The 26400-nt window shown below is 39.2% G+C and overlaps 1 protein-coding gene across 30 annotated transcripts in view; it reads left to right on the forward strand.

Annotated features, from left to right (window-relative positions):
• Nucleotides 1-26400, forward strand: part of CCDC7 (coiled-coil domain containing 7) — a 411675-nt gene that overhangs the window by 327650 nt on the left and 57625 nt on the right. For 29 of the 30 annotated variants that reach the window (XM_063781580.1, XM_063781581.1, XM_063781579.1 and 26 more), the window contains one exon: nt 25258-25341. The exons of the other annotated variant lie outside the window; for it this stretch is intronic. In XM_063781580.1, the coding sequence (XP_063637650.1) occupies nt 25258-25341 (84 nt within the window). The remainder of the gene's footprint in view (nt 1-25257; nt 25342-26400) is intronic. 30 annotated transcript variants of the gene reach the window in all.

Genomic DNA, 26400 nt, shown 5'->3' on the forward strand with positions numbered 1-26400 from the left:
ATTTATAGCAACCAAGAGAATACCTAATTAGGAAAAGTCTCTCTTCAAATGGTAAGAAAGTTTTGTAAAACTGTCAAAGGAGTGCTCCAGCAAAAGCCAGTATGAAAAGAATATGAAAAACTCCTGGCAATCACAGCATTACTAGTAGGCCCGCCCTATTAAAACTTCTAGGCTGGGCGCAGTGGCTCACGCCTGTAATCCAAGCACTTCGGGAGGCTGAGGCAGGTAGATCACGAGGTCAGGAAATCAAGACCATCCTGGCCAACATGGTGAAACCCCGTCTCTACAAAAATACAAAAAATTAGACAGGCATGGTGGTACACGCCTATGGTCCCAGCTACTCAGGAGGCTGAGGCAGGGGAATCACTGAAACCGAAGATGAGGAGGTTTCGGTGAGCCGAGATCACGCCACTGCACTCCAGCCTGGCTACAGAGCAAGACACCATCAAACAAACAAAAAAACCCAGAATTCTTCAGGTTAAAATGAAAGAATGCTAGACAGTAACTTCAACCATATGAGGAAATAAAGATCTCTGGCAAAGATAAGTCCATTGGCAAATATAAAAGCCATTATTATTATAATTTTGGTTTGTAACTCTGCTCTTTGTATCTATAATACTCAAAAGACAAATATATAAAAATAATTACAAATTTATGTTATGGACACACAATATATAAAGACATGATTTGTGATGTTAATGACAGGGATAAGTTAGAGGGTGCTGCATAAGAGTATACTTTTTGGATGGATTGAAGTCGAGTTGGTGTCATTTCAAATTAAATTGTTATAACTTTAAGATGTTATATATTATTTGCTTGGTATATTATTTGCTTGGTAATCACAAAGAAAATATCTATGGTGCATGCATGAAGAAAAGAGAAAGGAATCAAAACATGTGCCTACAAAAAATCAACTAAACACAAAAAAGATGGAATTAGAGGAAATGAAGAGCAAAAAGGTATAACATACAAAAAACAGGTATCAAAATGGCAGAAATGTCTTTCCTTATCAGTAATTATTTTAAATGTAAATTGATAAAACTTCACACAAAAGGCAGAAATTTGCAGAACGAATTTTTTTTTAAAATGATCAACTACATGCTGTTTACAAAAGATGCACTTTAGATGAACAAAAATGACAAAACTTTAGCTAGATTGACTAGAGAAAAATAATAAAGTTGCTAAGAATCAAAACAGAAAGTGGGAACATTACAACCAATTTTAAAAGAATAAAAAGCATTGCAGGAGAACACTGTGAACAACTGTACACCAAAAAAACTGGATAACCTAGAGGAAATGAACAAATTGTTAGAAATATACAATCTACCAGAACTGACTTATGAAGAAATATCTAAATAGACCCCTAATTAAGATGAATACTGAATCCTAATTAAAATTTTCCAACAAAGAAAAATCCAGGATCAGACGACTTTATGGGTGAATATTACCAAATATTTAAAGAAGAATTAAAACTAATCCTTCTCAAATTCTTTCAAAAAACTGAAGAGGAGGGAATACTTCCTAACTCATTCTATGAGGACAGCATTGTCCTGATACTAAAGTCAGAAATGCTATAAGAAAGCAAATGACAGACCAATATCCCTTATGAATAATGATGCAAAATCCTCAACAAAATATTAGTAAATAAAATTTAGTAGCATACAAAAAAGTATACATCATGAATTTATAAGTTTTATTTCTCAAATGCAAGGATAATTCAATAGACAAAAGTCAATCAGTGTGATATACCATGTTAGCATAATTAACAACAACAAAAAACCCCACTGGATCCTCTCAGTTGAGGCAGACAAAGCATTTGACCAAATTCAATACCCTTTCATGTAAAAACAGTAAACAAGCTAGGAATAGAGCACTTCCACATCATGATAAAAAGCCAAATACAAAAAATCCACAACTAACATCATATTCAATGGTAAAAGATTAAAAATGTTTTCCTTAAGATCAGGAGCAATACAAGGACACCTGTTTAGATAACTTCTAGTCAAAATAGTATTCAAAATCTATCTGGACCAGTTAGAATAGAAGACAGGTAGATGATAGATAGTTAACATCCAAACTGGAAAGGAAGAAATAAAATTATCTGCCAAGAGGTGACATTATCTTTTATGAAGAAAACCCTAATGATTCCACAAAACAACTGTTAGATCTAATAAACAAATTTAGCAAAGTTGCAGGATACAAAATGAACACACAAAAATTGGTTACATATCTATGCACTGGTAGTGAGCTATCTGAAAAGAATTAAGAAAATAGTTCCATTTACAATGGCATCAAAAGAACAAAATATTTAGGAATAAATTTAACCAAGAAGGCAAAAGGCAAAAGACTTGTATACTGAAAACTACCATATAGTGCTGAAAACAATTAAGAAGACATAAATAAATGGAAAGACATCTCATGTTCATGGATTAGAAGATAACTTGTTTTTTTGTTTGTTTTTTTGTTTTTTTGGTTTTTTTGAGATTGAGTCTTCCTCTGTCACCCAGGCTGTGCAGTGGCGCAATCTCGGCTCACTGCAACCTCCGCCTCCCAGGTTCAAGCAATTCTCCTGACTCAGTCTCCCTAGTAGCTGGAATTACGAACACATGCCACCGTGCTCAGCTAATTTTTTGTATGTTTAGAAGAAACGGGGTTTCACTATGTTGTCCAGACTGGTCTCAAACTCCTGACCTCAAGTGATTCGTCGGCCTTGGCCTCCCAAAGTGCTGGGATTACAGGCATGAGCCACCGTGCCCGGCCAGAAGACAATATTATTAAGATGACAATAATACCCAAAGTGATCTACACCTTCAATGCAATCTGCAGTTCTTATCAAATTCCCATAATACTTATGAGGTTATTGTTGCAAAATAGAAAACCCTATCTTAAAAATCATAGGAATACAAGGGACCACACATATCCAAAACAATTTTGAAAAAGGAGAATAAATTTGGAAGTCTCACACTTCCTGATTTCAAAACTTACTATAAAGCTACAGTAATCTAAAGAGTGATATACTGGCATAAAGCAGACATACAGACCAATGGGGATAGAATTGAGAGACTGGAATTAAATCCTTGCTATGTGGTCAAATAACTTTCAGCAAAGTTGCCAATACCATTTACTGGCAAAAAGGCAGTCTTTCCACAAACGGTGCTTTCACAAAAAGACAGTCTTTTCCACAAACCAGATATTCACGTCAAAAGAATGAAGTTGAATCCTTACCTTACATTATATACAAAAATTAAAATGGACCAAATACCTACATATAAGACCTAAAACCATTAAAACTCTGAGAGAAAAACAGGGAAAAGACTTCATGACATTGAAGTTAGCAATTATTTTTTGGGTATGACTCCCAAAGCACAGACAACAAAAGAAAAAAATAGGTAAGTTGGACTTCATCAAAATTAAAAACTTTTGTCATCAAAAGACAGTATCAGAGAGTGAAAGCACAACCCAGAGAGTGGGAGAAAATATTTGCAAATTACATATCTGATAAGGGCTTAATGTCTAGAATATACAAGGAAGTTTTATAAATTAACAAAAAACTCAACTCCATTTAAAAATGGGCAAGTGATTTGAATAGACATTTTTCCAGAGGAGATATACAAGTTGCTAATTTGCCCTAAAAAAGATACTTAGCATCATTGACCATTAGAGAAATGCAAACCAAAATCACAATAAGATACCACTTCATAGCCATTAGGATGACTCTTATTATAAAAACAGAAAATAAGGAATGTTGGCAAGGATGTAGACAAATAGGAACTTTTGTAAATTGTTCATGGGAATGTAAAACTGTCACTGCTGTGGAAAACAGTTTGGTTGTTTATCAAAAAGTTAAACATGGAGTTCTCATATGATCTATTTACTTCAAGGTGTAGGTGTAGACCCAAAAGAATTGAAAACAGGTACTTGTGCACCAGTGTTTATAACAGCATTATTTACATTAGCTAAAAGTTGTAAACAACCTAATCTCCATCAGCAAATGAATGCAGAAACAAAATATGGTATATACATACAATGAAATATTATTTCACTTTAAAAATGAATCATGTTCTGAAACATGCTACAAAGTGAATGAATCTTGAAATATTATGGTAAGTGAAATAAGGCAAATACAAAAGATAAATATTGTATCTTATTGTACCACTTATATGAGGTACCTAGAATAAGTAGACAGAAAGTAGATCAAAGGTTCCCAAGGCCTGGCAATAGAGGCTAATAGGGAGTTATTGCTTAATGGGTAGAGTTTGAGTTTAGAAAGGTGAAGACTTTCTAAAGATAGATGGTGGTGATGGTTGCACAACAAAGTGATTGTGGTTAATACAATTAATCATACATTTAAAATGGTTAAAATTATAAATTTTATATTATGTATATTTACCACAATAAAAATGAAGGTATTCTGATAAAAATACAAAAATTACAAAAGAAATTTTATTTTTTAAGTTCCAGGGTACATGTGCAGGATGTGCAGGTTTGTTACATAGGTAAATGTGTGTTATGGTGGTTTGCTGAACCTATCAACCCATCACCCAGGTATTAAGCCTGGCATGCATTAGCTCTTTTTCCTAATGCTGTACCGCGCACCCCATGGCCCTCTGACAGACCCCAGTGTGTGTTGTTCCCCTCCCTGTGTCCATGTGTTCTCATTGGTCAGCTCCCACTCACAAGTGGGAATATGCGGTGTTTGGTTTTCTGTTCCTGCGTTAGTTTGGTGAGGATAATGGCTTCCAGCTTCAACCATGTCCCTACAAAGGACATGATCTCATTTCTTTTTATAAGCCAAAGTTCTTTTTTTTGAGACGAAGTCTCGCTCTGTCGCCAGGCTGGAGTGCAGTGGCGCAATCTCGGCTCACTGCAATCTTCGCCTCCCAGATTCAAGCGATTCTCCTGCCTCAGCCTCCAGAGTAGCTGGGACTACAGACACGTGCTGGGCGCCGTGACTCGTGCCTGTAATCCCAGCACTTTGGGAGGCTGAGGAGAGTAGATCACCCGAGGTCAGGAGTTCGAGACCAGCCTGGCCCACATGGTGAAGCCCCATCTCTACCAAAAGTACAAAATTTAGCGGGGCTTGGTGGCACGTGCGTGTGGTCCCAGTTACTCAGGAGGCTGAGGCAAGAGGCTTGCTTGAACCTGGGAGGCAGAGGTTGCAGTGAGCAGAGATTGCGCCACTGCACTCCAGCCTGGGAGAGAGAGCAAGACTCTGTCTCAAAAAACAAAACAAAACAAAAAAAAAGAAATTTTCAAAATGTATGAAGAACTCTGCAGAATTTATGGATCTACAAAAATTGAACATCTCTACACTATTTTCATCTCTATCAAATATTGCAGAAAAAAACTAGTTTATGAAGGACGTAAATCCTTCTGTGCTAGACATATTAAACAGATACTTATAGAACACTTCCCTCAATAAATGGAGTACACATGCAAAAATTGACTACATATTAGGCCACACATTAAGTTTCAATGAATACCAAAAAATGATTTCCACAAATCACATTTTCTATGATGCAATAAAACAGAACTAAATGATAAAAAAGATAAAAATTCTTCTGCAAAATTTAAAATCCTATTTATAAGCTGAAGAAAACATAATGGACACTAGGATATATTTGAGACTAAATTAAATTTAAAACACTACACATAAGCACTTACAAGAGGTCCTTAAATAGGTTTTTATAAGGAAATTTAAAGGTTGCATATGATAGAAAATAAGGAAAACTAAAAAGTTAGGATTATAAGTTCATAGTAAGAAGGTAGAAAAAGAAGATGATAAAATCTGAAAACTAAAAGTAGAAAAAAGATCAAAATAAGAGAATTATTTTTTTTAAGTAGAGGACATAGAAATAATATCAGTGGAATAAAAAGCTGATAGTTTACAAAGACATGCATGGAAGTATAATATATTTAGCAAATAAAGTAGAAGGCATTAATTGGGAGGATTTGGGAAAGGTGGCATTTGTAGTGGCATAGTTCTAAATTTTCTTCATCTCTCTTTATGAGTCATAGTTTGGTCTCTTACCATAATCCCATATTTCCCCAAGTTTTTGTTCATTCTTTTTTATTCTTGTTTCTTTATTTTTGTCTGAGTTGTTTCAGGGAGCTAGTCTTCGAGCTCTGAGATTCCTTCCTCAGCTTGGTATATAGTGCTGTTAATACTTGTGATTAACAAGACATTAAACTTTCAACTCAGCCTTATTTCTGGGCTCAGTGCAAGCCTAGCTAAGTGCTGAAGGGAGACTCTTAGGATAGAATTAACTGCAAATACTGTGAAAGGTGTTTGATGTGTGGGGGGAGTTCTTTTAATTTAAAAAGAAATGCTGACATTGGAAGAAATATCTATAAAAACAGTAACTGAACATGAGCTTTAAGTAACAGATTTCAGTGGTAACACACAGAATAAAGTTTTTGTAAAAATGATTTGCGAAACCTAAACAAATGTCTGAATGTAGCTTTCAGCAATCAAAAAGAGCAATACCTGGGGAAGGGAGAAAGTATAATCTCTAGTGTCACCCCTTTTAATATCCAAATGAACAACTTTCAATAGAAAAAAATTACAGGGCATAATAAAAAGAAGTAAGTATGGACAAATCAAAGGAGCAAAATAAATTGAGAGAAACCATTCCTGAGGAAGCTCATACAATGTACTTACTAGACAGACTTTAAAACCGCTATATAAGGCCAGGGTATGGTGGCTCACGCCTGTGATCCTAGCACTTTGGGAGGCCAAGGGGGGTGGATCAGTTGAGGCCAGGAGTTCGAGACCAGCCTGGCCAACATGGCGAAACTTCATCTCTACTAAAAATACAAAAATTAGCCGGGCATGATAATGCACACCTGTAATCCCAGCTATTAGGGAGGCTGAAGCAGGAGAATTGTTTCAACCCAGGGGGCAGAGATTACAGTGAGCCAAGATCATGCTACTGCATTCCAGCCTGGGCAACAGAGTGAGACTCCATCAAAACAAACAAACAAACAAAAAAAAAACACCCACTATATTAAATATCCTCAAAGAGCTAAAGGAAAACATGGACAAAGAACAAAAGGAAATCAGAAAAACTTTGTAAAAAAAAGTGAAATAAAGATGATAAAAAATAAACAATATCCTTAGTTGAAAAGTATAATAGTTGAAATAAATAATTCATAGAGAGATTCAACAGCAGATTTGAGCAGATGAAAGAAGAATCAGTGAATCTGAACATAGGACAATTGTGATTATTAAGTCTGAGAAGCAGGAATAAAAACGAAGGAAAGGGAAGGGACCTGTGGGACACCATCGAGTGGATCAGCAACACATTATGTGGGTATCAGAAGGAGAAAAAAGAAAAGAGCAGAAGGAATTTGTGAAGAAATGACGGGTAAAAAATATCCCAAATTTGATGAAAGACATGCATCTACACATTTAAAACTAACCAAACTCCAAGTAGAATAAACTCAGAGATCCACACTGAGACACATTGTAATTCTGTCAAAATGCAAAGACAGCCCTATGGAATGACATCAGCAAGATGGCAGAATAAGATTTCCTAGTGCTTTTGCCCTTATAGAAACATCAGTTTGAACAGCTATCTACACATGAAAATACCTTTACAACAGCTAAAGAAACCAGATGAGAGATTACAGCACTTGAATGTAACGCAGATATAAGAAAGATGCATTGAAGAGGGGAGGAAGGACAGTTTTACATAATCTGTCACTCCCTCCTTAACTTCGGGCAGCACAGTGTGGAGAGAGATATCATTAATGTGAGGAAAGGAAGGTTAAATGAGCACTGAACTTCCTTGGACCCCAACATTCAGCCCACTGGAGTAAAATCCAATGCCAGCCAGGCCCCTACAGACACAAACTCTAGGCCAGTATCTGCAGACCCAGCCTCCAGGCCCGCCCCAATGCCAGGCCAGCTCCTGTGGCTCTAGGCTTCTTCAGGCCAGCTCTGCAAATGCAGTCTCCAGTTTTGTCCCACCATCAGACCAGCTCTAGCAGTCCCAGCTCCAGGCTGGCCCCAGAGGCCCCAGGCTTCAGGCTTGCCCCTATTCCAGGACAGCTCCACAGACTCAAGCTTCAGGCCTGCCCCTGAAGGCCTCCTCTCCAGGCTGACCCTACAGATGGAGCCTTCAGGCCCATTCTGGTACCAGTCCAGCTCCCACAGATTCAGCCTCTAGTCTTGCTCCACTTCCAGGCAAGCTCCAGTGATCCCAGCCTTCAGGCCCACCTCAGCACTAGGCTGGAATTTGCAGCCCTAGAGTCCAGGCCGCCACCTGCAAACCAACACTGCCTCAACCCTGAGCTTGCCCCATAGACTCAGTCTTCTGGGCTGCCCCAGCACCAAGCTGGACCCAGAGCTTCACACCCCAGACCGATCCCAGAGCCAGGTCAGCCCCAGTAGCTCCAGGCCCTAAGCTGGCCCCTGAAAACTCAGGCTTCACATGTACCTGAGGCTCCAAGCCTGCCCCATTGTCAGGTCAGCCCTAGCAGCTCCAGGCTTCAGACTGCCACCAGCACTATACCAGCCTCTGTGGACCTATCCTCCAGACCAGTAGCAATAAACTAAGCTTTATTCCTGAGTTCAGACCCCAGGCCATCAAATCCAGCCTCAGATTCCAGGCCTATTTATGTGTATCCAACCTCTAGGCCTGCCTCAGTACCAGGCCAGTCTGCAGATACTGGTACAGGCCTGCCCAGTGTCAGGTAATTTTCTGTGGCCCCAGACTTGCCTCTGCAAACTCAGGTTCAAGGTCCAAGTTTGCTTCAGATTTACCCACTGTCAGGCTGGCTCTCACAACTCCAGGCTTTAGGCCAGCACCCATGGACCCAGCCTCTAGCTCCACCCCAGTGCCATGTCAGCACCAACAAACCCCAGCTCCAATCCATCTCCATGGAGCAAAGTTCCAGGCTCATCCAAGCACCTAGCTGTCCCTACAGACTCAGGCTAAAGGTCCACCCCTATACCAAGTCATTCTCCATGGACCCAGACATCAGACCAGTTCCCACAAATAACAAGATTCAGGCCTGCCCCTGTGGGCCCAGTCAATTGGTTCACTCCAGTGGACCCTAGCTACAGACCTGATTTTGTGGATATGGCTTACAGAATCATAGTGGATCCCAGTGCAAAGCCGGCCAATGTGGACCCAGGCTCTAGGCCCAACCTGGCAGACTTAGGCACCAGACCCACCTGCCTTCTCATCCAGCCACTAGGCCAGCCTGCCTGAGAACTCCAGCAGCAAGACTACTCATGAACCAAGCCAGATGACCAACCCATAGTCTCTGGTTGAGCTGAACGGTAAAGGGCTTTTTTTTTTTTTTTTTTTTTTTTTTTGCCAAGGCCAGTTTGTAAAGACTGGAGTAAGTGCCTACTTCTTCAAATGTGAAAATACCAATGCATGGGCACAAGAATTATGAACAATCAGGAAACATAACATCACCAAAGGAACAAAAAGAGCACTAGTAATTGACCCTACATAAATGGAGATTTATAAACTGTCTGACAGAAAGTTCAAAATAATCTTAAGGAAATTCAGTTTACTACAAGAGAAAACAGACAACTAAGAAAAATCAGGAAAATAAGCAAAATGAACTCAATAAAGAGATAGAAATCATACAAAAGAACCAGACAGAAATTCTAGAGCTAAAGAACTCAATGATTGAACTGGAAAATTCCATATTGCATTTCAATAGCAGAATAGATCAGGCAAAAGAAAGAATCAGTAAACTTGAACACAGATCATTTGAAATTACCCAGAGAAAAAAAGAAAATAAAAAAGTAAAAAAAAAAAAAACCCTACAAGAATTATGGGACACTGCTATAGTTTGAATATGTCCACCCAAAAGCATGCATTGGAAACTTAATTCCCAATGCAGCAGTGTTCAGAGGTGGAGCCTTAATGTGTGGTGATTAGGCCATGAAGGCAGAGTGAATAGATTAATGCTATTATCACAGAGGAGTAGGTTTGTTATCTTAGGAGTGGGTTTATTATAAAAGGGGAAATGTGATTCCATCTGTCTTTCTTTTGCCCCCTTTGTGCTTCCAAAATACGCTGGTGGGACAAGAATAGAATAGGCATTGCCATCCCAAAGTGACAAAATAGGTAAGATAAAAGGAGATAACTGGCTCCAAGTAAGTCCAAAATACAACAAGGAAAGCAACGTTAAATCTTAAAACTAGAGAATACATTTTTTTGACTTCATGTTCCACCCTCTGAGCACAGTTGGGTGGGAGTTGGGCCCTCAAAGTCTCAGGCAGCCCCATCTCTATGCCTTTGCTGGCCTCAGCCCAGACAGCAACCCTCATGGGTTGGAGTCTTGTGCCTGCAGCTTTCCCAGACTGGCATTACACCTTAGTGGTCTACAGTTTTGAAATCTCATGGCCAGCCCCACTCCCAAGGCTCCACTATGCCTAGTGGTAACTCCGACTCCACGGTCCGCTCAGCATTGTTCTAATGGGGGCTGTCTGTGGTGGCTCAGACCCTGTGACATGTTTCTGTCCGGGACCCCAGACTGCCCATGACATTCTCTGAAGTCTAGGTGGAGGAAGACATGCCCCCACACTCTTGCATTCTGCATGCCTGCGGAACTAACACCACATAAACACCACCAAGGCCGACTGCTTGTGTCCTCCGGAGTGCTAGCCCAGACTGCACCTGGGGCCATTGGCACCACAGCTGGAGCAGCCAAGGAGCACCTTGCCATTCCTGGGTCCTGGCTGCTGTACTCAGCCTTGCAGAACATGGGCTCTATTGTGTTCCGCCCTTCCAGGGTCCAGAGTCACTACTCTGGGTTACCTCCTCTCTCAATGCCCAAGTTGCCACTGTGGTCTGTTGGCTCTAGAACTCAAATTGCAGCTGTGCCCTTCTCCCTAGGGCCTGAGCCTTTGGAATGCATTTTTTCTCCACAGCTGTGTCAGTGCTTCATTCTGATTCACAGGATCAGAGTTGCAGCCATATTCCTGTCCCTGAGCCAAGCTACTGAAGAGTGCCTCAGAGTCAGAGTCCTCAGTTTTGTGGAAGATTTGCATCCACCTGTGCCTCAGAGAGTAAACCTGATCCCACATACTGGATACTTCAGTAGTTTTGCAAGACACTAAGCACAGGACCCCAATTTTACAGCCACTTCAATCCTGTGCCCTGGAACATAGTGCTGCTGAGGCTGCCTGCAAGTCATATCAGACCCAACACCAAGAGGGATTTCTCAGCTAAGTTTCATTACTATGGGAAAAATGAGAGCAGGAGGTACTCCTGAAGCCTTTGTCACTGAGAACCCTAACAGCTACACAGCTACTATCACTGCCACAAATTTCTGCTGCCTAGGCCACTGAGGCACCCATAGTCATCATTGACATGGATCGCAGGTAAGGAAGCTGCACAGAGATGACACCACTGTGCCTACCTGGAACCGCAGCCACCACACCCTACCCAAAACACTACCCTCTGGTCCATCTGCAGGTGAGTCTTTTTCAAAAAAAAAAGCCACTCTATAAGTTTGGAAAGGAGACTGCTCTAACAGTGTGCAGACCTCAACACAGGTACATAAGAATCATAAAAAAGCAAGGAAAGACACCACCACTAAAGGAACACAGTAACTGACACCAAAGAAATAGAAATTTCCTGAAAAGGAATTCAAAATAATGATTTTAAGGTAACTCACTAAGATATAAGAAAATACAAATAGTTCACTGAAATCAAGAAAATAATTCATCATCTGAATGATAAAGTCAATAAAGACATAGATATTATTTTAAAAAGGAGATAAACAGAAATCTTGGAGTTGAACTCAGTGAATGAAATAAAAACTGCAATTGAGAGCTTTGACAGCAGACTAGATCAAGCAGAAGAAAAAAAATCTGTGACCTTTCAGATAGGTCTTTTGAAATGACTCTATCAGAGAAGAAAAAAAGAATGAAAAAAATGAAGAACACTAAAGGACTTATGAGACATCATTAGGTTAGCAAACATTGATATTACAGGTATTGAAGAAGGAAACAAAGTGGAGAAAGGGATGGAAAGCTTATTTAGTGAATTAAATGATGAAAATTATTTCAAGTCTGAAGGGAGACATGGATGTCTAGATCCATGAAGCTCAAAGTTCTCAAACAGATTCAGTCCAAAAAAGTCATTTTCAAGGCACATTATAATCAAACTGTCAAAGTCAAAAGAATTTTTAAAACAGCAGGAGAAAAGCATCAAGTGACATCGAGGACATTTCCATCAGATTTCTTTGTAGAAATCTTGCGGGCCAGCAGAGAATTGAATGATATGTTCAAAGTGCTAAAAGAAAAAAAAAATTAGTCAAGAATACTATACCCATCAAAGATGTTCTGAGAAAGAAAGGAAAAATAATCTTTTTACAAACAAAACGTGAGGGAATTTATTACCACTATATTTATCTTACAAGAAATGCTCAAGGGATTCCTTCAAGTGGAAATAAAAGGACAATAAATACTATCATGAATACATATGGAAGTATAAACTCATCATGGGTAGAGATAAACAAAAAAATCCAGAATACTGTAATGGTGGTATGTAGATCATATATATCTCTAGAATAAAGGTTAAAAGTCAAAATTGTCAGAAATAACTAAAGCTACAATAAGTTACATAATTCAAAAAGATGTAAATTGTGACATCAAAATCATAAGTGGGGGAAGATACAAATCTACAGTTTAGATATGGGACAAAAATAAAGTTGTTATCAGCTTAAATTACTTGCTTAAAACCTAGATGTTGGCTGGGCATGGTGGCTCATGCCTGTAATCCTAGCACTTTGGGAGGCTGAGGTGGGCAGATCACCTGAGGTCAGGAGTTCAAGACCACCCTGGCCAACATGATGAAACCCCATCTCTACTAAAAATACAAAAATTCGCTGTGTGTGGTGGCATACGCTTGTAACTCAGCTGCTTAGGAGGCTGAGGCAGGAGAATCACTTGAACCCAGGAGGCAGAGGTGGCAGTGAGCCGAGATCACGCCATTGCACTCCAGCCTGGGTGACGGAGCAAGACTCTGTCTCACCTAGATGTTTTATGTAAGCCACAGGGTAATTATAGCAGATTTACAAACAATAAAGAGAAAAGAATCAAAGCTTAGAACTACAAAAAATATTAAATCACAAAGGTAGGCAGCAAAAGAGAAGGAAAAGGGCAAAAGATCTACAAAATAACCAGGAAACAAATAACAAAATGATAATAGTAAGTTCTTACCTATAAATAACCTTGAATGTAAATGGAATAAATTCTTCAATCCAGGACATAGATTGGCTGAGTAGATTTTTAAAAATACACCTTCTTCTTATTAGGGTGTATTAATCTTGAATACTTTCACTTAGGTGAAATTGGGTGTTAGTCATGCAATTCAGGGAAGACTTTAGAATACAAAGGATTTACTGACATGATTCTTTACTACTTTTATGTCTGGTAGTAGATTACATATGTCCATTGGAAGATTGCATAATCAAGGCTGAACAACTAAAAGGTATTCCCTTCAAGAATAAAATGTTGAGCCATCTTAACTAGGAAAGAGCCTTAGGTAGCCAAGCAGTTGGCTGTGGGAAAGGGAGGACATGGAATTATTGGTGGAAGGAAGTGAAAAATATAAATTGAAGCCTTGTAATGGATTATAAATCCATTACTATAGTACCTGTACATATTTTAATGTATATATTAGTCATGTTTTTTTCTCCCTTTCTGTCTCTTAGTCTTATGTGTTTTGATATTAGCTTTACAATTTACTTATAAATCAAAAAACATCTGAATGAGATCAGAAGGACAGAATAACCTTTATTAGTACCACTTTTGCTGTATCCCATACATTTGGTATGTTGCATTCCCATTTTCATTTGTTTCAAGAAATTTTACATTTCCTTAATTTCTTTATTCATACATTTGTTATTCAAGAAAATGTTGTTTAATTTCCATGTATTAATACAATTTCCAAGGTTTGTCATATTATTGATTGTAGTGCATTTATTACATTGTGCTTCAAAAAATGCTTGGTAGAATTTCTTTATTTTTGAATTTATCGAGACTGTTTTGTGGTATAACTATGATCTATTCTGGAGAATATTCCATGTGCTGACAAAAACTGAGTATTCTACAGCAGTTGTGTGAAATAGTTTCTAAATGTCAGTTAGGCCTGTTTGGTCTAGTATGTAGTTTAACTTCAAAGTTTCCTGTTTTTCTACTTTTATATTAGGTTCAGGGTATATGTGGAGGTTTGTTACATGGGTAAATTGCATGTTGCTAAGGCTTGGTGTATGAAAGATCTCATCACCAAGGTGGTAAGCATAGTACTCCATAGGTAGCCTTCCCACCCATGTCCCTCTCCCACTCTCCTCCACATCAGGCAGTCCCCAGTATCTATTGTTCCCATCTTTGTGTCCACATTGCAGTATTTGGTTTTCTGTCCCTGCATTGTCTTAGGATAGTGGCCTCTAGTTGCATCTATGTTGCTGCAAAGGACATGATTTTATTCTTTTTTATAGTTGCATCATTTCCGTGGTCTATTGTACCATATTTTCTTTATCCAGTCCACAGTTGATGACAATCATGGTTGATTCCATGTCTTTGCTATTGTGAATAGTGTGGTAATGAACTTTTGAGTGCATGTGTCTTTTTGGTAGAATGATTTATTTTCCTTTGTGTATATAACCAACAGTGGCATTGTTAGGACAAATGGTAGTTCTATTTTGAGTTCTCTGGGAAATTTCCACACTGCTTTCCACAGTGGCTGAACTAAGTTACATTCCCACCAGCATTATTATAGAAGTGTTTCCTTTTGTTTTTCAACATTGCCAGCATCTGTTGTTCTTTTGACTTTTTAAAAGTAGCTGTTCTGACTAGTGTGATATGTTATCTCATGGCTTTGATTTGTATCTCTCTAATATTAGTGAGAATGAGCAATTTTTCATATATATTTTCATATATTTGTTGGTGCATGTATGTCTTCTTTTGATACATGTCCTTTGCCCATATTGTAATGGGGTTATTTGCTTTTGCTTGCTGATTTATGTTCCTTATAGATTATGGATATTAGACTTTTGTCAAATGCATAGTGAGGGTGAACAGATCAGACTTTCCCCAGTTCCATAGGAAAGTCAGCCCTGTTCTCTCTAGGTATGGCAGCCTACTCAGGCTGGAGACATCCCTTCCTTAGGAGCTGTTCAGGGTCTGGAAAGAATCCTAGTGCTTGGCAACCCCATGTAGGGTTCCCAGATTTCTCCCCATTTAGTCTTGGCATCTGGATCAATCAATATTAAATAGATTCAATATTTCAGTTGAATCTATTTGGTTTTCTCTGACTTTCCTATACCTGAATATTTATATCTTTCTCAGGGTTTGGAAAGTTTTCTGTTATTCTTAAAAATAAACTTTGTATTCCTTTTTCTTGCTCAGTTTCCTCTTGAACAGTAATAATTCTTAGATTTGGTCTTTTGAGGTTTTTAAATATTTTGTAGGCAATCTTTGTTCCATGTCATTCTTTGTTCTTCCCCCCTTCACTCTGTATTTTCAAATAGGTTGTCTTCAGGCTCACTGGTTTTTCCTCTGCTTGATCTATTCTGCTGTTGAGAGCCTCTAAAAAATTTTCAGTTCAGCAAATGTATTTCTCAGCGCCAAGATCTGTTTGATTTTTAAAATTATTTCAATCTCTGTTAAATTTCTGTGATAGATTTCTGAATTTCTTTTATTTGTAATCTTGTAGACTAGTGAGTTTCCTTAAAACTTCTATTTTGAATTTTTGGTCGGAGAACTCTCCTCATCTCATTAGCATCAGTCATTGTTTTTTTTGCTTTTCCAATTGAAGAAGTCATAGTTCCTTGTTTGCTGTTATTTATTGGGGATGTATTCCTGTATCTTTGCATTTAAGGATTAATTATTTATTTGTCTTCTTAGTCTGGCTTGTTTTGGGTTTTATTAGATACATTTGCTTAGAGATTCTTTGCAATTTCCATATTAAATTTTTTTCACTGCCTTATTTTTGGCACTAGGTGGAGCCTTAAACCCAGGTTTCCCTTGGCCTTAGTAAACAAAGCAATGCCCTTCTGAAAGTGGGTGTTCCCAAAGGTGTGGGAAGGGTAGCTGGAAGTTTGTGCCCAGAGGACCTGTGGAATATACCTCCTACACAATAGTGCTTCTTGTATGTTATTAAATTTTCTCTTGCTGCGTTTGGATCCTATATTTGTTTTGGGCCTTTGAGAGCCACTCTTAGTAGCCACTGATTTGATATCCCCTTTAGCCAAGTTACAGAGCAGTTTCGAGGGCTAAGGATGATAGGCTTACTTCTCCCTCTGTCTCCTCTGTTCTCAGGGATATTTCTCACTTCAGGCTCTCTTATTCTTCCCAGGGATTGAGGCAGGGACAAGTCGCTGTCTGCTTTGAGTTTTTGTTGCTTCTCTGTGGTCCTAAAAATTGTCTCATTCTCATAATGGGTTCTTGGATATTGCTGGTCATAATATTGATGCTGTATATTTCTTTATGGCTTTCTGTGGGGGAAAGGGAGTAAAGCCAGATTGCTTCTATGCCAACATTTTAAAACCAGAAGCTTTCAATACTCAATTATTGTTTAGTAATCTCCCACCAACTGTCTTAAGTCTGTGGGTTCTCATTTGCTCACAGATAATTCTGCTACAAACCTCACATCTGCCTGCATTTCTGGCTGCAACTATGTGCAAAGGATAATGGCATATCTTCTATCTCCCAAATATAGTATGGATATCTTTTTTTGGTAAATTCTATCTTAGAAAAGTACAGAGAAATGGATTTAGCAATGTAGTTTCCTAAACTTTCTGTGCAGAGAATAGATCTTAGAAACATGGAGCAATGATACTTATTTGCCATGCCCAAAATGCTTCTTTCATTTTCTCAAATGTTTTATATTTCACTCCATCAGAGGGCCTTTGCATTTGCTTTTCACACTTTCTGAGATATCTATTTCCCAGAATTCAGTATTTGGAATTCCTGAAGAAGAATAAATAAAATGTACAATATATTATAAGGCATAATTGAAGAATTAATTTTACAATAATGGATGACCCAAATCTTTAAGTTGAAAAGACATCCCAGGACAAATTGGGAATTAATAACATATAAAAATAACCTGGTGAAATTTACTGGCCTTTTAAAATTATTTTAAATATACAGAATTCTAGGGGCATCAGACTTTACCCTCTCCTCCAAAAATTCCACACAAAATTTAAAAGACAATCTACTTAAGACGGGGAAAGAAACAAGGTGACCTCAGAATTGTTCTAAGAAGTCATTATATGAAAAGATACTTGCACACGCATGTTTATAAGCAGCATAATTCACAATTGCAAAAATGTGGAACCAACCTAAATGCCCATCAATCAACGAATGGATAAACTGTGGTATGTGTGTGTATATATGTGTGTGTGTGTATATATATACACACACACACATATATACACACACATATATATACACACACATATATACACACACATATATATGTGTATATATGCGCGTATATATATGTGTATATATATGCGTATATATATACATATGTGTATATATACATGTATATATATACATATGTGTATATATACATACATAATATATATCATGGAATACTACTCAGCCACAAAAAGGAATGAATTGATGGCATTCTCAGTGACATGGGTGACATTGGAGTCTATTATTCTAAGTGAAGTAACTCAGGAATGGAAAACTAAACATTGTATGTTCTCACTCATAAGTGGGAGCTAAGCTACGAGGATGCAAAGGCATAAGAATGACACAATGGACTTTGGGGACTCAAAAGCAAAGGGTGGGGAGGGAGTAAGGGATAAAAGGCTACAAATTGGGTGCAGTGTATACTGCTCGTATGATGGGCGCACCAAAATCTCACAAATCACCACTGAAGAACTTATATAACCAACACCACCTGTTCCCCAATGATTATGGAAATAAAAACATAATTTAAAAAATAAATAAAAAATAAAAGGGAAAAAATTTGCTAGTGGGTCACTAGGGGTGATGGTGAGTGGTGCCACTTCCACTTCCACCCCTTGATTACTGGACCTATGAATCCTGGTTATGGGAGAAAGAGTACCACAAATTGGGTGTTGATTCAGAGCATACACAGCCTTCTGGAGAACTTTGCCCCAGCCCTGTAAAGTATTGCCACCTAATTGGCATTGTAATTGTGACTTCAAAAGGCCATTCCACCTTTCTATCAATCCAGCTGCTTCAGGATGATAGGGAACATGGTAAAACCAGTGAATTCCATGAGCATGAGTCTACTGCTGCACTTCTTTATCTATAAAGTGAATACCTTGGTCAGAGGCAATACTACGTGGAATACCATGATGGTGGATAAAGCATTCCATGAGTCCATGGATAGTAGTTTTGGCAGAATCATTGTATGCATCATAGGCAAACGCATAACTGGAGTACGTGTCTATTCTGGTGAGGACAAACCTCTGCCCTTTCCATGATGACAGAGGTCCAATATAATCAACCTGCCACCAAGTAGCTGGCTGATCACCCCGAGGAATGGTGCCATATAGAGGGCTCAGTGTTGGTCTTTGCTGCTGGCAAATTGGACACACAGCAGTGGCCGTAGCCAGATCAGCCTTGGTGAGTGGAAGTCCACATTGCTGAGCCCATGCGTAACCTCCATCCCTGCCACCGTGACCACTTTGTTCATGGGCCCATTGGGCAATGACAGGCGTGGCTGAGGAAAGAGGCTGAGTGGTGTCCACAGAACGGGTCATCCTATCCACTTGATTATTAAAGTCCTCCCTGCTGAGGTCACCCGTTGGTGAGCACTCACATGGGATACAAATATCTTCACAGTTTTTGACCAGAGAGGTCCATCCACATACCTCTTCCCCAAATGTCTTTGTCACCAATTTTTCACTCATGCTTCTTCCAAGACCCTGACCATCCAGGCAAACTATTGGCTACAGCCCATGAATCAGCATATAATTGCACATCTGGCCATTTCTCCTTCCATGCAGAGTGCACAACCAGGTGCACTGCTCAAAGTTCTGCCCACTGGGAAAATTTCTCTTCACTGCTGTCCTTCAGGGATGGCCTAGAAAGGGGCTGTAGTGCTGTAGCTGTCCACTGTTGGGTGGTGCCTGTGTATCATGCAGAATCATCTGTGAACCAGACCCTACTATTCTCTTCCTCTGTCCACTGATCATAGGGAACTCCCCATGAGGCCACTGGTGCAGGCTAGGGGAGAGAAGGCAGGGTGGCAGGAGTGGGGACCATGGGCATTTGAGCCACTTCCTCATGTAACTTACTTGTGCCTTTAGGAGCTGCTCAAGCCCGATCATGTATATACCACTTCCATTTGATGATGGAATGCTGCTGCGTATCACCTACTTTATGGCTAGATGGGTCAGAAAGCACCCAGTTCATGATAAGCAGTTCAGGTTGCATTGTGACTTGATGACCCATAGTCAAATGTTTAGTTTCTACCAAAGCCCAGTAACAGGCCAAGAGCTGACTCTCAAAAGGAGAATGATTATCTGCAGAAGATGGCAGGGCCTTGCTCCAAAATCCTAGAGGGCTCCACTGTGATTCACCTATGGGGGCCTGCCAATGTCTCCAAACAGCATCCCTATCTGCCACTGACACTTCACGCACCATTGCGTATGCTGGGTCATATGACCCAAATGGCAGAGCAGCTTGCATAGCACCCTGGACTTATTGCAGAGCCTTCTCCTGTTCTGGACCCCACTAAAAATCGGCAGCCTTTTGGGTCCCTGGATAAATGGGCCAAAATAACACACCAAAATGAGGAATGTGTTGCCTCCAAAATCCAAATAGGCCCACTAGGTGTTGTGACTCCTTCTTGGTTGTAGGAGGGGCCAAATGCAGCAACTTATCCTTCACCTTAGAAGGAATATCTTGACAGGCCCCACACCACTGGATCCCTTGAAATTTTACTGAGGTAAAAGGTCCCTGAATTTTAGTTGGATTTATTTCCCATCCTCTGGCATGCAAATGTCTCACCAATAAGTCCAGTGTGTTTGCTACTTCTCACTCACTGGATCCAATCAGCATAATGTCATCAATGTAATGGACCAGTGTGATATCTTGTGGAAGGGAAAAGCAAACAAGATCTCTCCAAACAAGATTATGACACAAAGCTGGAGAGTTGATATATCCCTGAGGTAGTACAGTAAAGGTATGTTGCTGGCCTTGCCCACTGAAGGCAAATTGCTTCTGGTGGGCCTTATGGACAGGAATGGAGCAAAAGGCATTTGCCAAGTCAGTGGCCACATACCAGGTATCAGGAGATGTGTTAATTTGCTCAAGCAATGAAACTACATCTGATACAGCAGCTGCAGTTGGAGTAAACACTTTTTTAAGCTTACGATAATCCACTATCATTCTCCAAGATCCACCTGTCTTCTACACAGGCCAAATGGGAGAGTTGAACGGGGATGTGGTGGGAATCACCACCCCTGCATCTTTCAAGACCTTGATGGTGGCAGTAATCTCTGCAATTTTTGTAAGGATGCGATATTATTTTGATGTATGATTTTTCTAGGTAGAGGCAGTTCTAATGGCTTCCATTTGGCCTTTCCCACCATAACAGCCCTCACTTTACCAGTCAGGGAGCCAATGTGGAAGTTCTGCCAGCTACTAAGTATGTCTGTCCCAATTATGCATTCTGGCACTGGGGAAATGACCACAGGGTGAGTCCAGGGACCCACTGGAGCCACTCTATGTCGGATCTGAGCTAAAACTCCATTAATTACCTGACCTCCATAAGCCCCTACCTTAACTGGAGGATCACAATAACATTTTTGAGTCCCCCGGAATCAATGTCAGCTCAGAGCCAGTGACCAGTAGTCCCTGAAAGGACTGATTATTTCCCTTTCCCCTATGCACAGTTACCCTAGTAAAAGGCTGGAGGTCTCTTTGGGGAAAGATGGAAGAAAGATTAACAGCATAAACTGTTGGTAGTGAACTGGGATCCTTCCTCAAGGGGATCCAGCCTTTCCTTCAAGTAAACTGGTTCAAGTTTACAAACTGTAAACTGGTTCAAGTCTGGAAATTGGTTGAGGGTCCATGATTCTGTCTTTATAATTCAAATCAGTCTTTTGTCCACTTGACATGGAATTTTTCTGCTTATATAAATTAAGTAAAAATGCAGTGGGCTTCCTAGCAATTTCACTTCTAGAAACACCGTGATTAATTAGCCAATGCCAGAGCTCTACATGAGTCAGACTATTCTGATTGCTACTTTGCATCTGCTGTCCATTGCAGTAACTATGCCCACCTTGCCTTTGATGGTTGAGTGCCACCGCTTGGCCTCTGCCATCTTGGGATCCAATTATTCCCACTGCATTTAAATTTTATAGCTGAAGTGACTGTGGTTCCCACTGTAAGATCTGGCATACAGAGAAGAGCAATCACAGAGCTCTTCAAGGATGCAGGTGCTGCCCACACAAATCTATTTCATGAAGTATTGGTCAAGATTATGTCTTCTGGACCCTCCCAGCTGGGACGAGTAGGTCTAAAGTGACTAATCCACTCTAGCATCCTGATCTCCTAAGCCTTTGGATCTTTTTCTCTACATTAAACCCAGAGAGATCAGGCATTTCCAGCTCGCTCACAGTGGGCCATCTTTTAATCCATATTTCAGCTAACAAAGCAAATAAACTATTAGAATCTTTTTTAACTCCCCAGGCTGCAACATTAAATGCAGAATCCCTGCTTAGTGGGCCTAAATCAATAAATTAAGCCTGTTCCAACTTTATGTTCCTTCCACCATTATCCTACACCCTTAGTATTCATTCTCATGCATGTGCTCCAGATTTCTGCTTAAATAAATTAGAAAACTCAAGCAGTTCTTTTGGAGTGTAGTGCACCTCCATGTAGGTTACACTTTGAACCTCAACTCCAGGGGTCTGCCAGGACTTCAGCCTAATTATAGGTCTAGAAGCAAACGGGGGTGTTGGGAGTGGGTCCTGAGGAAAATCAGCATTGTCTTGCCTGGCACCTGCCCCAAGGGAGGCCATCACTGTTACCTCAGGCAGTGCAGGGTTAATTTCCTCAGCAAATGTGGAAGGGCTGATGGCAGCGTGGGTCATAGATTGGGGAGGGGGTGTTGCCACCACTTGGAGTGGGGAGGCTGTTTCCTCCGCCCAAAAAGTCTCATCAGAATTTAGGAGCTCAGTGCCTCCAGCCTCATCAGGGTCCTCCCACATGTCCCCATTTTAAGTTGCATGGTCCCATTCTTTTCCAATCAATGTCCTCACTTTAATAGTAGATACCTGGTGAGGTTGTGCATGGATCTTTTGTTGCAGGTCAGCCACTCACAGGATAAGAGCTTGTGTCTGATTTACCACAATTTCAGCTTTTTTTCTACAGGAGATAAGACTCTCACTTAGGGCAATCTTAGAAGATTTGAGGCTTAGTATGTGCTTCTAGAGCTGGGAGATAGAATCCCTGACTTCATTTTCTTTTATCACATTGTCTAGTGAACTTAGGAGCAACCAACCAACTTCTTTACATTCTGTAGTTCTTCACATATGGTCAAAGGTATTATGTATAGAGTTACTAAACTCCTTGCATCTCTTGAGCAGTGAATCAGGAGTATCAAATGCATTTATTTTGCGTAACTCTCTAAACAGTTCACACCAAGAACTATCAGTGTTCTCCATACTATTAGAAGTAGAATCCTTAGCATTTTGGGGTCTAATCATATTAAGCAGGCAACTCCAGAAACCCCAAAGGCAACTAAATACTCCATCCTTAAAATTCTGTTCCTCTAGAACCACTCCCAGTACCAAAATCTGTATTAGGGTTCTCTTGAGTGCTGGACTAAGAGGATAGATGTATAGACAAAAGGGAGTTTATTAAGGAGTATTGTCTCACACAATCAAAAGGTGAGGTTCCTCAGTAGGCCATCTGTAAGCTGAGGAGCAAGGAAGCCAGTCCTATTTCCAAAACCTCAAAAGTAGGGAAGCTGACAGTGCAGCAGAAGGCCTGAGAGCCCCTGGAAAACTACTGGTGTAGGTCCAAGAGTCCAAAAGCTGAAGAACTTTGAGTCTGGTGTTCAAGGGCAGGAAGCATCCAGCACAGGTGACAGATGTAGGCTAGGAGACTAAGCCAGTTTAGTCTTTCACATTCTTCTGCCTGCTTTTATTCTGGCCATACTGGCAGCTGATTAGGTGGTGCCCACCCAGATTGAGAGTGGATCTGCCTCTCCTAGTCCACTGACTCAAATGTTAATTTCCTTTGGCAACACCCTCACAGACACACCCAGGAACAATACTTTGCATCCTTCAATCCAATCACATTGATACCTTGTTTTATTTCATCATAATTTGAGAATATAACGGATATGATTTTGAATTTTTAATATTTGTTTAGACTTGTTTGTGGCCTGATATGTGATCTTCCATGTGCCAATGAGAAGAATGTGTATTCTGCACTTGATCTTAGCCAAAAGGCGAAGTGATGAGAATGTGTATTCAGTAGTTGTTGGAGGAAATGTTCTGTAAATGTCTGTTAGGTCCATTTATATATAGCGCAGTTTAAGTTTAATGTTTCTTTGTTGATTTTCTGTCTAGATGATATCCAGTGCTGATAGTGGGATGCTGAAGTTTCCAACTATTATTGTATTGGGGACTCTTTCTCTCCTTAGCTCTAATAATAATTCCTGTTTAGAACTGGGTTCTCTAGGGTTAGCTTTTTATATATTTATAATTGTTATATCCTCTCTCTGGATTGATTTCTATATCATTATATACTAACCTTTTTGTCTCTTTTTTAAAATTTAAAGTCTATTTGTCTATTGTAAGTATAGTATTTCTTAACTCTTAGTTTCCATTTGTGTGCATAATCTTTTTCGATTCATTCACTGTCAGTCTATGTGTGTCTTTACAGGTAAAATGAATTTCTTGTAGGCATCATATAGTTGCTTCTTGGTTTTTTGTTATCAATTCTGTCTGTCTATATCTTTTAATTCAGGAATTTAAACCACTTACATTCAAGATTGTTATTGATAGATAAGAACTTGTTCTTGTCATTTTGTTGTCTTCTAATTGTTTTGTATATTTTTTATGTTATTTCTTAGCTTTGTAATTGGTGGCTTTTTATATTCGTCTTTTCATTTGTGTGTCCCTCTTCCAGTATGTTTTTGATATGGTTTGGATGTTTGTCGCCTCCACCATTGAAACTACCATTTAATTGAACACTTTAAATGGGTAAATTATATAGTATGATATACACTCCTAATCACTACTTTCTAATATAAATTTCCCACTAATAACTTTCAGATATTTTAACATTTATTCATGAATTTAACTATTTCTCAAAAAAGAAAAAGACATCCATCTGTTATGTCTAGGTAACAACTGGTTTTAGTTTCCAGTGTTTACAGGTTTCTAGTAGGCACATGTGCTGCTGGAACTAGATTTCACTGACAAAACTTTAGTCCCAGTAGTTGACTTTAGTTCATCAATCCTAATCACCCCTTTCTAACATAAATTCCTCCTTAATAAATTTCAGGTATTTTTCCTGTTATTAAACATGGTTAGACTACTAAATCCAACAAAAAAGTCAAATTGTGTAAAAACTCCAGTGGAAAAGTACCCAATTTTACTCCTTGTATTTCTGCAAATTTAATCATATCCTAAGCTACGAGGTCTACATGGTAAAGGGACCTAAGAGGGCATGTTTTCCTCAATCTACAAGATATCTTATTATTTTCCATCGCTGGTGCTTACTTGGTTTAAAGTTAACCTAAAAATCACATTAAAATATTTCTGGATGAGTCAAAGTATTTCTGCACTATAATAATTTCCTGTGATTATGAAGATCATTGTTTTCAAGTTGCTAGGTGAAAAAAAAGTTATGTTTCATCTTACCAGGTAAATCCATGTGGTATGAATGTGATTCAATATAAACTTTAAAGTCATGTTATTATCATAAATTCTGTAGGATATTTTAATTTTGCGTTACAGATAAGCACTGTTCAAAGTATTGTGGGGCATCAGGTTGTGCAACAACTTTGTTATCACCTCGATATGTGGTCTTGGTCGAATCACTAAACATTTCTATGCCTAAATACACTAAGGCTTATATGATTGCTAACAGACCTTCCACTCCTAATGTTTAGTGATTTGGCAATTCAGACATTTTGCTATAACTTTTATTCATTAATAACAAAGGCTGATTAATTTAATACACACACACACACACACACACCCCTCACATTCCTATGTAAGGATTACCTTGCAAAGTATTTTTAAATCTATCTCTTTCTATAGAGACTGATATAGAAAGCTTGAGAGGTGCTTTGGGAAGACGCTTATTAAATGATGAATTCAAGACACAATCAAAGAGTTTCCCTGGTAAGAAAATATTTTTAAGTCTAATATTTCTCATTTATTTTTCTCCTTCAAAGTTTAAGTGTGTATCCTTAATAGCAATAGTGCCCATTTGTTATTATGACATGGGCACAGGTTCTCATGAATACCCTCCCATATTTGGTTTTACTCTAGAACATATTTACTAGAAATGTAAAGCTAGCTAGATATTATTACTTTTAGGACTCATCCATTTAGAAAGTAATCCATAAAATAATATAGTATAGTGAGCTTAGAATATACTTGGGACAAGTATGTTCAAAATTATTTTAGTCCCTTTCTATTTACAGTTTAGATAGAAAGTTACTTTAAATTTGCAAAAGCAGAAAGGCTATCTGATGAGTGCAATAAGTAAAGGAAAAAGACAGTTGTTTTATTCTTACAAATTCCCTCTATACTTTAAAATGTCAGGCATGGTAATAATCTCTCAACTATGGCAGAATCCTTCAGTTGTGTAAAATAGTTCAGATATTATACTACTGCCTTTGGTACAAGAGTAGCAGTGTTAGGCAAAACACCCTTTGATCTCTGGTGTGATACAAAGGAAGGCAGACAGGTTAATAGAGAATTAAGTAAAAGACATACTCAAAGAGGGACCCTCTAAAACCACTGTCATCCAGAGGTGGTTGTTACATGCCCAAAGCTGTTTTATTGTAGGAACGGCATTAGAGGCTTCACATTGCAGGATGTATTGAGCCATTCTTGCATTGCTATAAAGGAATACCTGAGACTGGGTAATTTATAAAGAAAAGAGGCCGTACAAGCATAGTGCCAGCATCTACTTGCCTTCTGGGGAGGCCTCAGGGCGCTTTTACTCACGGCAGAAAGTAAAGCAGAACAGGCACATTACATGACAAGAGCAGGAGCAAGAGAAAGAAGGGGGAAGGTGCTACATACTTTTGAACAACTGGATCTCACAAGAACTCATATACTATTGTGAGAACAGCACCATTCCATGGAGAAGGATCTGCCCTTGTGACACAAACACGACCCACCTCCAACAACGGGGATTACATTTCAACATGAGATTTGGACAGGAAAAAC

Source organism: Pan troglodytes, chromosome 8 (genome assembly GCF_028858775.2).
Source record: "Pan troglodytes isolate AG18354 chromosome 8, NHGRI_mPanTro3-v2.0_pri, whole genome shotgun sequence".
Classification (NCBI taxonomy): domain Eukaryota; kingdom Metazoa; phylum Chordata; class Mammalia; order Primates; family Hominidae; genus Pan; species Pan troglodytes.